The 13,323-nt window shown below is 36.6% G+C and overlaps 1 protein-coding gene across 1 annotated transcript in view; it reads right to left on the reverse strand.

Annotated features, from left to right (window-relative positions):
• Positions 1 to 556: 556 nt before the first annotated feature.
• Positions 557 to 13,323, reverse strand: part of c1ql1l2 (complement component 1, q subcomponent-like 1-like 2) — a 36,081-nt gene continuing 23,314 nt past the window's right edge. The window contains exon 2 of the mRNA XM_006638106.3: positions 557 to 3,319. Coding sequence (XP_006638169.1) covers positions 3,140 to 3,319 — 180 coding nt within the window. The 3' untranslated portion in view covers positions 557 to 3,139. The remainder of the gene's footprint in view (positions 3,320 to 13,323) is intronic.

The following is a 13,323-nucleotide window of genomic DNA, read 5'->3' on the forward strand; positions in this document are numbered from 1 at the left end:
TTGTCTTCTGCTCAGGAGCCCCATGCCAAGCACACTTTAAAACTTCTTAATAATACTTCACCCTTTTCAGTGGGTCTTTTTTACTTTGATTTCCTTTTAACGCTGTCAATGAAGTTTAAATTAAACATCTGATCCTGCACTTCACACCTCTCTTCTAGTTCATCCATGAGTGTCGATCGTCCTCTAACACTTCCGCCTTTACTCAACTCCCATCTTTTGTTCTCCCACGCTTGATCAACTTCCGGTTTTCCCCTCTCCCTCACACTTGAAGAAGGCACCACAGCCAAAAAGTTGTGCCTCCTCTTTTCTTTTCAGCATGTTCCTTTGCAGCCTATGCGTGCTGATGCAGCTACCTACAGTACTTGGATGTGATCGTGCAGACTCACAGAATTGCTTAAGGTGTTGTCTTCTGAAAGTTTGAGAAAAAAAGGCATACTTGATTAAAATTAACCAGTGGACAAAGGTTAAAGATGAGTGAAGCAGTCGCTAATGAGACAGTATGACAGGAATGAAAAAAGGCTGCTGTAATTCTAAACATGATGAACAACTTCAGACAGTGACTCCAAAATGCTGTTTATTAATTAAATTTATTTAACAATTCCCCAACAAAAAATAAAAATTAACATTACAGAGTTTATTTATAAGCAGCTGACCTCTTTCTGTATTCAAAGAGGCCCCCTTTGCAATTTCATGGGCTGATTATAGTATCTTTGTTTTAAGTTTTAGTATTCCCTTTTCCTTGAAACAAAGGTAATAATGGCATGCATACTGTATGAATGCACATGAGATTTTGTGTCATTCCAATTAGGTTTTCATTAATTCATGTCTTCTGGTTGTGAAGGTTAAAGGTCTTTCACGGATCGAAAGGAAGTGGAAGAGCTAAAGAGGTATCGTGTAAAGTTTCTCAAGATATTTCTGAACACCTTACTTAATTACAGTTCAACACATCAGTCTCACTCCATTAGATTTTATTTTGCACTCCCAAGAGCATAAATAGCAACATTCTCAAAAGGTTTTTTCTCATTTGTGACTGCATACAGCCAGAAAAGATAGCAACTGTCTGGCCATATATTAATGTCTTGAAAAGAGCAGGTTTACAGTGATACACTTGGATAACCTCTTAAACAGAGCTCATACAGTATAGGTATTATTGATAATGATAATGATAATAATTATTGGTAATTCCAAGACTGGGACCACTCTTGGGCTCATGTTAGTGTCAGTGTGTTCCTTTCGATGGACAGGAGACCCATACAGGGTGTATCCTGCCTTGTGCCCATGGCTTGCTGGGATGAACTCCCCTGAAACCCTGGCAAACCCTTGGCTAATGAGCAGAAGTGACTCATCATCAGAAGTGCTGCCACATGAGCTGGAATTATCCTTTATTCACCTGGGCCCAAGTTGAAGTTATTTTGAGCCTCAATGTACTTTCTACTTTTTTAAATGGAGTGAAGGATATTCTTGTGTATTTCTTGCTTGGGTCAGGGGGATTATTTTTGCATATATTTCATTTTTTTAGGAGAATCTGGGGCCAAGGCATCAGTGCGCCCCCCCCACTCTGTCAGATCTCACAGCGAGCCCCCATCTAGGCTGGGCTAGGCTGTAGCAGCCAGCCTCCATCCTGAATAAAGCCACTCCCAGCCCTACTTGAGATTAGTCTTTTAACATGGTGGGTATGGCCCTCATTTCGTTTTATTGATTAGGTCTTCAGAGGTTTTTCTCTGTGACAGCAGTTTGAACCCAGAGTTTGAATGTGTCGCACTTTAACCTGCAGTGGGAACAGTGGCTGTCATCTCCAGTGCTGAAGTGTGATTACTTTTGCTGAACCCTATTCTGGGATTACAAAGGCAAGTGAGTGACAAATAAAAGTCACCATCATCTAGGTCAGATATAAAACGAAGAACGTTATAAAATGAGAATTTAAAATTGCCTATTGAACTTTAAATTTGACTAATGGACCTCAATCAGGTCCATTAATAAATGTCACAAAGTGATATTTACAAAAAGTTCAGGAAGTCATCTTCCTTGAGCTTAAACAGAAGAAGACTTTCCACTTAGGAGCGTTCTTGGGTGATGTACAGTATATGCCAAAAAGGAAAATGGTCCTTTACTGTGTTTGGTTGTTTTGGCCAGGATTTCTCACTCACAGAAATCAAATTCCTTATCAAGGTCCTGATATTTCTCTCAGTTTTCTTTATGTACTGTATGCCATCACTACCTTTGTTATAAATTGTTATTTTTTAGCTTATTCTGTTAAGGACTGGTAAGTAAAAACTACAAAAGTCAATTCTTGATTCCATATTCCATATCACATTAAGGTGTGTTGTCTAGGTAATAGAAGAGTTACACCACATGTAAACTACCATAAAACTGATACAGTAGTCCATAATCCTTACTGGAAAGACAGAGCTGGGAAAAGGAATGCTGTCCAACCAGGTGATTTCCCCTTCTGAGCGACAAACATACAGAAAAAGTGGGCAGCTCAATATTGTTTTCTTTAAGACATGTCCTGCATCAACAACAGGCTCAAATAGCGGTTTGTGCTTACAGAAGACATCACATTCAGCAAAAAACTTCAATGACTGCATAGCCACCAGATGAAACTGTGTCCTATGCAAAAAATCAAAACAGCTTGTTAGAGAATGTCAGCATTTCTTTAAGGGGGCTTCAACCTTACTGTTGCTTAACTTTAAGGTTGAACCCTTTCCATTCCTCAATCAGATACTGTTGCCCCAACCACCAAATACATCTTTATTATGATTAAAAACAATCAAGGACAGGGACGTACTGTAGGAGCAAGTGATTTTTTTCACAATATGTTCTACCTGTTTTGGACAAAGGAAAACTGTTGGACAAGTATGGGGTGGGAAGAGATGAAGATTCTTTAAACATCAATCAAGCGTGAATCGGAACACCACAGTCCTTATTTGGGAGGCTGGCTTTTTAACGTAGTAGTCCTAGAAGCTCTGGTAAATGGTGTGACTCACTTCTTTCAAAACCCCATTGTGGTAGTCAGTGTCGTACAGGCCACCCCAGCACCCTCACAATGAAGCAGAGTTTGATTTAGAGAGAGAAAAACAGAGAGAAGTAGAGAAGAAGCACTTGTCTTGAGCCTCCCTCCCCTACCAATTCTTCCCCTTCAGTCGGCATAGATGATGAACCCAGAAAAGGTGCTGTACTTGTTGTTATTGCCCCCATGGGCTTTGCCTCCATCTAGCTTGATATAAACCTCGTCTCCCGCGTCCAGATGCAAGATGACACTGTTGCTGGCGTAGTCGTAGTTCTGGTCTGCATCCTGGGCGATGGCACTGGCTCGTACCTGAGGAGGAGAAAAGACTCAGTCAAGAGTCAAAGAAATTTCTTAGTATGCTGGGGGTGTAAAGTACTTTTTGCACTGGTGCCCTATTCATCCAAATGTGAAAGATTTAGTGAATTTTCTTTGCTCACCAGCTTAAATATTTGACAATCCTATTTCCTGTACTAGTAACTCATAGTATCATAGTATCATAGCATGACTCATTTCAGTCTTTACTTTGTACTCTTTACTTAGGTATTATGCAATTTCTGGACCTTGGAACTGTGGTTAAATCAATGTCAATGAAAACTGTTCATAAAATCTGTAAAAATTAATTAGCTATTTTAGGGAATGCAAATCAGACATTAAAAATTCATAAATGTTTAAGACTGCTGAAGCCATTAATAAAAAATTCATACATTACTTTTTAAATTAGTTTTACCTACTATAAAACAAGATATTTGGCACAATATTACTGTTTTCAGCAGCACTATTGGTTATAATGGGCTTATACAACACCCATTTTGAAGTGTTACAGGAATTTAAAAACACCATGGGGAATTTGCCTGTAAAATTCTATATACATTTTTACCTCTGTCTAACCAGCAGGCTTCTCCATCTTCCTTTATTTTGGAATCTAGTATGCATGAAGTATCAAAGGTCAAATAATTATTATTTATGAAGCTACTGTACAGCGTCCAAGCATGTGATGCCATACAACTCTATTTTTTTCATGCTGTGGAAAAATGAAAGCAATTGCATAGACAGTGGCTATATTTACTGTCAATTTATTTTAGAACATAAGCTTATCATAGAGCATAAATCAGTTAAACATCAATTAAACCCTTTTTATCTCCTTTAAAATAGCTTTCAAATCTTTTTGATCTTTCAAATAATGCACAATTGTTACTACAAGACTGACAATTTTTTTTTAAATCTCCTGTACTGTTTAGATTGTGTTCCAAAGTGTTCCACTGGGTTACCTTTGTTGATGTATTGCTTCTAACTTTCCCTGTGAGCGAACTATGGGCAACATGCCTAATTCATTTCTAAAGGAGTAGACAGTTTGCCCACAAGGGGGAAAAAGGCCATTGTCTCTTTTCTTTCTCGCCTTATTTCAACATGCGGAACCTGTGCTGAATATGCATTTACCTCTTTTGGGTATTATTTGCATATATACAGTGCAATAACTCTATATAAAGAAATCAAAGACTATTTTCTGTTCGTCTCTCATTTTGTAAATTTTTGAAAGTTTACCAAAATGTTTTTTTTTCCTTTAAAGACAACAAAGTTTGTGAATGATAGGATCGCATCTTCTTCGTTTGGTTTATAATTGTTCTGAGGATCTCATTCAGTCATTCAGGAGCAAAGACACTGGCTTCAACTATGGGACAGAGTACAGTACATGGTTCCACACTCACACAACCAGTTGAGCACAAACAATGCCTTGTTCCTGTGTTCTCTGTTGAGTTACACAATAAACAGCATTGTTTTTCTTTATTATATTATGTGAGGTGCAAAGACTAACCATACAATTCGTTTTGCATTTCTCCAACTGAACCTATGCATCATCAATTTCTAAATAACATGAGCTTCATGAGGCAAAAGTTACTCTATAAAATTTATATACAGTATATATACTGTACATATGTAACTATCAGACAAGACAAGCTTGCAGTTTGTGAGTATCATTGTTATGCAGATGAGAAGTGTGAAAGGAAGGGATCTCACAGTTATTTTTTTCAGAACCTGAGAAATTGGTTATTTTTGGGCTGCAGGATCTTGGTGTTTTTCCCTGACACTTATACTCTTTTGTAACAATTTGGCTCATCTACAGTACATTTTTCAATTGTGTTTTAATGTTAAAGCACAAGGTAAGACTAGGCTGAAGGCTGAAATTACAGAAAAAAATGTGTTTAACATATTAAGATGTTTCATAGTTGTAACTGAGATATACAAAAGTATTAAATATGCATTAAAATAATTATTTGAGCAGAAAACCTTCAGTTGCCACTGTTTGCTTCCTTTTTATAGTTCACTTCCAAAGAGCAACATTTTATTGAATTGATTTGATCACTATCTGATGATACCATGTACCAAATACCATGAAAAAAAATCTGTGAAGTAAAATAAATATTTGTATGGGACTTTATTTAACCCAGCATGGCTAATCTTAGAACTCATGATAATATAATGCATTTTGTTTTATCCCCAACCACCTCAGACAGTCATAAAAAATGAAAATACTCTTTTAAATTGATCTTTCTGTATTAATTGTATCACTAAACAAATAAAAATGAGCTAACAGATATCAATTCAGTGTACCTGAAGCCCAATCTACACATTAAACTATGATTAAGCGAACACTTTGCATTGGACTATATTCAATTTCATGGCTTTAATCATTTTCACTATAAGGCACAGAGGCTGATATTGAGGTGGAACATGATAAATATGCATCTTTATAAAGGGAGCATCAAGTAAAGCATTTGCATATTGCATGTGATGAGGGGCTTCTGCTTCTATACAACCTATTTACCTTGTCCTAGTAATGATGACTTTGCCCACATTAATCTTGGCAAGCACACTCCATCATAAGAAAAGCATGAGTGCATGCAGGCACTCATATTTGGCATCCCTTCTTTTGCATAATTATTCTTGATCCCACCTCCCTATACACTCTTTTATTAAAACCTACATTTTCTCAGCTTCTCCTATAAAGATTAACCCCCTACTTTCTCTACCTTATTTCCTATTTTAGTTTTTTTTTTAAGTTGTTTTTCGGTTGATTGTATTTGTTCCCAGTGATCAACGTTTCGCAGCTCACTGAGTTGTTGTTGTCGTTTCCAGAGATAGATTCAAGAGGAACCAAGGACAGAACTTTAGGGGACACCAGCTTGGAATGATTAAAGAGAAAAGTGTGCTAGGAGGCCTAATGTGTGAAATCATTGAGGTAGCAGCTGGTAGTGTTCCATAACAAAAGCCTCATGATACGCAGTTGAGGAATTAATAAATCAGTTCAGACTATAAACCTTTATTTTCTGATCCCAAAGGCAGAATTCTCTCAATAGCAATACCTGTTAAGACATCATAGGTGGATAAAAGGGTCTGAGAGTTCCCTGGATTTTTAAATTTTATGTAGCTTAGATGCCTTTCAGTCTTTTGTTCCTTCAGTGTACCATGGGTGTCACCTTGCCCTCCCATCCATTGCTGATCGAGTCACCAAAAAGTTGTCTAATCTCTCTTTGATATTACTTTTGTTGTTTGAAAATAATCCCACACTGGAGGAATCTACCTCTACATTTGACAAAGAGCTACATAGATAGTTGGATGGTAGTCCTCACTGGGATGCAGTCTTGGACAATACAGTAGGTTTTCTTCTCCAATAGTATTTTTGGATGTAAATAGTGTTTCTGTGCCTCTAAACAAGCAAATATTCAGCGACGACTCCCAAGTTGTCATCAAAATTGAGGCACAGCTGTCTTTGTCACAGGTTTTTCAAAATGAAAAGATGTATTCACTGTCTTCTATGTGAACTTATTTTTACAGGATGTCCTTATTCCTAGTCATTTAAGCAACACAGAACATTTGCTCTACTGTCATATTAATGATAGAAATTTTATACACAATCTGATGCTATCATTGCTCTTAAGAAGAGTCATCAAAGGCTACAACATTGTTTATATGGGGTCCTACCTATCTTGGGGGTTTTAACATTTGTGTACTTGAGGCCAGTATATTGTTGCCTCAAAAAGTGGGTTAAACTGTCTGTCTTTTTTTTTTACCTCATTCCATCCCATCATAACCCTTTCTTCAACTCTTTAGATCATTCTGCCTAGAAAACAGAAAGGTTCTTATTGTTTTAACCCTATGGCTGGGTTGTGGTTGCCTCAACATTGAGTAATGACAATGTATACAATGCAACACGTTGTACATATATAAGCGATTCCAATATTATTTGGTTTGAAAGAAGCCACACCACAACCTACTTGTTATGCACTTTTAATTAAAACATTTACCCTAAGCCAGTACCTAATGTGACAGGTAATCCCTATAATATTCAGTCACAAAGAGGGCCTAATATTTTATGGTATGTTTTATTCTGTGGGATTTATAGCATAAGTAATTTAGGCACAATCCCAAGGGCAAGAGAGACCACACATGCAAGTCTCAGTAAGTACTGCCAGACTATCCACCACTTATCATCCAGCATGCCTATTGCACTAACTGGATCTTAAAAGGGATAATTTTGGGAAGCTCTCATTACAATTAGTGCTTGTAGCCATAGGCTGGTTACAGCAGTCACTATAGCATGGAAAGCCCAGTAATACCTGGCAAACTTTAAATTGCCTGTCTCCTGGCAATATTTTACTGCCAGTTGGGAGCTTCTGGTTATAGCTGGCTATTGCTGTAATATAGCTCTGCACCAGCTGGCTGTAAAAATCTGTATTCTGAGCGCTTGAACCACTTGGGAGTCCAGTGTCACAAAACATTTCTCACACTGTTATGAGTCAGAAGCTTATCTTTAACTATTTCAGTGGAAAATCATTTTTTTCCTCTTTTAATTCAGATGTAGATGGAAAATGACAGAGCTATTATGAATTTAACAGTTTGCATAAGTCACGAGATCTAGCAATAAATCACTAGGACTGACAATCTAACAGGTTTTGATTACTGGTAACACTTTTGCCCTCCAAGCCCTCAATCGAGGGAGAATCACCATATAAATGGTGCAGCATTATTTCTCTTTGAAGAGGCTATTTACTGTATATGAAATAAAAAACTGACAGGAACAATTAATAGGTATTTTCGCTCTTTGTAACTGTTTTTTTCATGAAGTTTCAACCTGACTAATTAAAAAGCATTGCTAAGGAAAGTTGAGTACTCTGTTGTGAATACAACTGCATACACTTGTGCTACAGCATGATCACCGTTAACTGACTCTATTCTATTTACAGGTAGCGCCAGATTAAATCAAAGCCTTGAACTCATACGTTCTACATGAGGTACTATGTATTCACTTTATAGGCAGGGAACGTTGTGATTTAACCTGGGTCTTCATTCACACATTTCACACCTTTCCCAAAGCCCTCATGTACTTCATATTGAGACCCAAGTAATTGTGTGGTATTTACAGTTGACAAATGACTCCATATTCACTGGACACTTTGAGAGGGGATTGGTCTTGCATATTCCTTCCAAATTAAACTCAATTATCATGGCAAATGAGAACAATTAAATAATTTACTCTGTTTTCTACAAGAGAGCTAACACCTGTTAAAAGCTCTGAACAAAATATCTATGTTAATTAGGAAGATGTGCAGTTGTACAGTATATCAAATAAAAGAGAACAACACTGAATTCCTAATATAAATAAATAAATAAATAAATAAATAAATAAAAAAATAAATAAATGCAAAATGGATTACTCAGCTTTGAATTAAAGTAATGAGCTTCTCCTGTCTGCTTCCTGGTTAAACAGAACCAAGCATTGTTGAGTAGAGTGGAATTTTCTATGCCTGGTAACAAGACTCAGCAGGACGAATCTAGATACAATCAGAACACATACAAAAGGAGTGCGAAAAACAAATGACAATAAAGAAAATCATGTATAAAATGTGTCTTAAACCATTAAACTTTTATAGAACTAAAGCATTTTACATGTAACTAACTTTCTTGGCATTATGTCACACCATTATTTTGTATGCCAGTTTCTTGGCATCTTGGTGCAGTCAAAAAAATCCATGACCAGCATACGAAAATACCATCAACAACACAACCCTAGCGGCATAATAATACTGTATAGATAAACCATCCTGGAATTGTTTGTTTTGGAGAAAAAAATGCAAAAAACAAGTTAAACAAGTTAATTGTACTTATAAATCTCAGGAGAACATCATAGTCTTATGACTTTATTATATCATGTAAGTCACAGCCATGGGCAATGTTACAGCGTAGCTGTTGTCCTTTGTGTATGAGTGTACAACATCTGCAGTTCCAGCTGAATGCACATTCCATGTTTTCCTTGATGCAGGACCCAGAGTTGCAGCCTCATCAGTGTGGTTCAAGTTAAGAATAAAACCCCAGCAAATACTTGTTTAACCTATTCGCTGAAGAAGAGTGTATCATTTAAACTTTATGATATTATTAAATATGAATGGGAAACCATCCATGGCTCTGTGAAATCCATTTTGAATTAGATGTTAGATGGTATTATTAATTTAGTTTTGGAGATTCTGCTAAAGTTTTCTGAAAAGAGCCAGGGCAAGTGCTGTAGTAAGATATTACATTTTAAATCTAGACATGTTGGCCGATTTTCAAAACTGCTTTTTTATAGGATTTTATGTTTCTCATGAAACATAATGGTGTAATGAAGAGTGTCAGAGTGAGGTTATCACTATTTGTTTGTGCTGACCCAGACTATTTGTACATTCCTTTGCATTGACTGATGATAATAATAACGCAACTGTATTTCTGTAAGCTTTTCAAGAAAATGAAAGCACTGAACGATATTGTAAGCTCTATACACATGAGAGGGAAAAAGACAGAGAAATATCAACATTACATAGAAAAAAAAACTATGAGTAAAACTAAAAATATATTAACAGATATAGCGATAGGACAGGTTTTTAACTGAGAATTAAAAACTTTGACAGTTGCAGAGTGTGTAATGGCTTTGAGCTACAGTACCACAGAATACAGCTGCACGTGAGATTACTCATTTTGTAGAGCCTGCTCCTTAGCAATGATTACATCTGAATTCCAAACAATATTCTTACAGTACATGGACATTTACTGTTCATTTACAATGCTATGGTGCAAATAATAGTTTGAACATAAAGTTGTTTCCAAAAAATCTTAATATCAAACTGCTATGGTATGCTTTTTTTTCCCAACTGGTCACATACACAAGAAACACATCTGCCCACGGCAACGTTTGCTGTCTTATCATTTTCTAATTTTTGTTTGCCCTGAAGGTAGGACATAGGCATACAGATATGGGAGTCCCATCAACAGGATGGAAGCCACTCTCACTGATGCTTTGTGCTGACAAGTGACAGAGGTTGTTATTGCACAGCTAGTCAAAGGTCTTCCATCATGTATCTGATGAAGCATTGCAATACTTGGCTGGAGTTGGGTTTCTTAGTGACCCCTGACAATGAGGACTTGAACTACTTGAATTGGAACCAGTGAGATCCATGATAAACGACTCATCATGATTTCCAGGCAGAGGCCTTTAATGTATGAGCCGTACAGTAACCCCGTAGGCACTTCATCTGCACTTCTTTCAAGAGAATTTTTTATTCCTAATGAAGAAATAGGAGACAATATACATTAGATTGAAATCTAAGCAACATAAATTTATAGTGGTTTAATGTTTCCTGACAATATGCAGTCATCTGTTCATTATGACTATAATTTCCAGCTGTGTTATAATAAGTTCAAACAGTAATTAATTTTATTTTGGGTGACACAACCTAATCTGTCTGCTCTAGAAAGAATCTTTGGGTGATAAAATAGGCAATTAAGAGCAGAGCATTTCTTCATTTTAATGTCTGCCTCACAGGCTTACATATTTGCTGTAAAGCAGATATAATGGAGCAGATCACAGTGATGTTACCTATATACTATATGTACAGTATGTGCTGACCAATCATTTGTCTAAATTGTTTTATATTGATTGATGATAGCTGTACTTCATTTTAAAATTGATCACACTACAGTGTTAGATCCGCTGGGATTCAACCAGGATATTAAGTTAAGTTCCCATTTTTTCTGTGGCATTTAATCCCAGAGCAAAAGGGTGATGTCTGCACCAGGAATAATTTTTAAATCTTCATATGGAGTGTAAATAATTGATAAATATGTTATGATTTTTCAAATGAGTTTAGGAATGAATTGTTTCAAAGAAACAACATCAACATCATCTTCAGGGTGTCAATCTTTAATGAGGATGGATTGCTCAAGTGGAGAGTCCCCTGTGATTGTTTTTTAATAGGAGCAATGCAATGTGTAAACAAAGCATTGTGCTTAGTGCGCAATAAAATCAATTAAATCAAAGCAAAAGATTTCAACACAGTTATCTTTCTTGCTAAGCAAAATGCAAAACACCTTTTTTATTTTTCAGAGGGCGTTGAACTCAAGAGGGCGGTGGAGCACTTCACCGTAATGTATGGTCGGAAGAGTTTCTAAGGATGGATATGGACAAAGACTGGAGATGAATATTTAGTTTCCTACCCCCGGGATGACAGTCTGAGTTTTAGAATGGTATAGGACTTCTAACTACAGCCTAAAAACAAAAACTACAGCTGCAATTTGAAATGTCTCCAAGATTGTGCACATGAACAGTGAACCAGTGAACAGCTGTGCTAATGGCTGAACAGTTGTACTAATGTATCTAGCACTTTGGGCTATCGACAGTGCAGTCCTGATGTGTGTATTAATTAAATACACAAAATAAAAGGCCCGGAACTCTTGAACTGCATCCAAGCACCTTGTGGAGTCAATGGCTTGTAGTGTTTTGGCTGTGATGAGGTAAGAAGTAAAGCAGCCAAAACATTTGGTATGATACCCATTCAGATACTGTTTGTTAGCCAGAATGTACAGTGCCTCCCAAAAGTATTGAGACCTTATTTTTGCTTTACAGTTATGGATTTTTTTTGTTTGTGATTGTTATATAAATTATATGTTATATATGTGTTATATAACTTTATGTCTAGTTATGCTCCTTCTGTCTGAAGCATTTTCTTTTTCTTTACTCCTTTCTATCATTTTGTTATTATTTTATCTCAGTCTCATTTGCCCATTAAACTTTTTTTTCCCCAAAACTCTCCTGGCACATTTTGTACTTCAGAATTCATTTTTATCTGTCTTTTTTTGTTACTGGAGCTTTAAATCTTGCTGTGTAGCCTTGGTAATTTGCTATCTCATCCATGAACTGTGGATTTTGATACCTTCCCTCTACACTTTGGAGGTTGTGGGCAATTTCACTGACCGTTGTATTAAGGTTTTTTTGGCAGTTTCAATCATATACAGTATACTGTATGTATACTGTATATGTCCTCTCACTCCTCACACCTCTTGATTGGCCTCTCTTTCTGTCCGCTGCTCCCGCCTCTCACTCCTCCTCCCTCCCAACCTTTGTTCTCCAGCTACTTTACCTTTGCCTACTGCCCTGTCTCTCTCACACCTGAAGAAGGCTCCACGGCCGAAACGTTGTGTTCTCTTTCTTCTTCTTTTTTTCAGCATGGAATAAACCTATTACTTGTTCCTTTACTGTATGTATACTGTGTTATCAATTGCAGATATTTATATTTCTAAGAGCTTTTTGGGTGTACACCCAAGAGCCTATTTCAAACAGTAAAATCAAAGCAAGAGCTTGATTGGATGTACACAGTTCTTTTATGACCCTAATAACCCAACAACAAACATGTGTCCATCAATATACACCTTTCACCTAATTGTTCCAGTACTTTTTCTCCTACAAAATAGGTTTAGGACTATCAATGCGTTTAATTGACCTAAGAGGATAAAATGGAATGTTTTTGTCTAAATAAGCATTATAATTAGTAGCTAGGTTTTTCTTTGAGAAATAATAAAATTAGAGTTTATAGTGAAAATCTTAATTTAGACTTTACTGCCCCAATACGTTTGGAAAGCACTGCAATATATTGTTTTTTTAAGAAACATATTTCTATGCAGTGTATTTTTCCCCTACAAAGGTCTCTCTAGCTCTCTACCAATGAATTTGTCTTTTCTGTTGTAGTTGAGAATGAGCACATATCCACCCTGTAGTTTAAAATAATTAAGGTTACAAAGCTCTGACAGTTTCTTTGCCTTTGGTACACTAGTTCTGATCATTATCCTGATTTATATCAGCTCCCGAGCCTGTGACTCAGAACCTTCATTTGCTGGGGAGGGTCTGATTTCACATCCTATACCACTCCCTTCATCTGCCTTATTAGAAATGCCCTGACATCTTGATATACTAGAGAAGAAAAGACATTCATTAGAATAAACCCTTGTAT

Source organism: Lepisosteus oculatus, chromosome 28 (genome assembly GCF_040954835.1).
Source record: "Lepisosteus oculatus isolate fLepOcu1 chromosome 28, fLepOcu1.hap2, whole genome shotgun sequence".
NCBI classification, from domain to species: domain Eukaryota; kingdom Metazoa; phylum Chordata; class Actinopteri; order Semionotiformes; family Lepisosteidae; genus Lepisosteus; species Lepisosteus oculatus.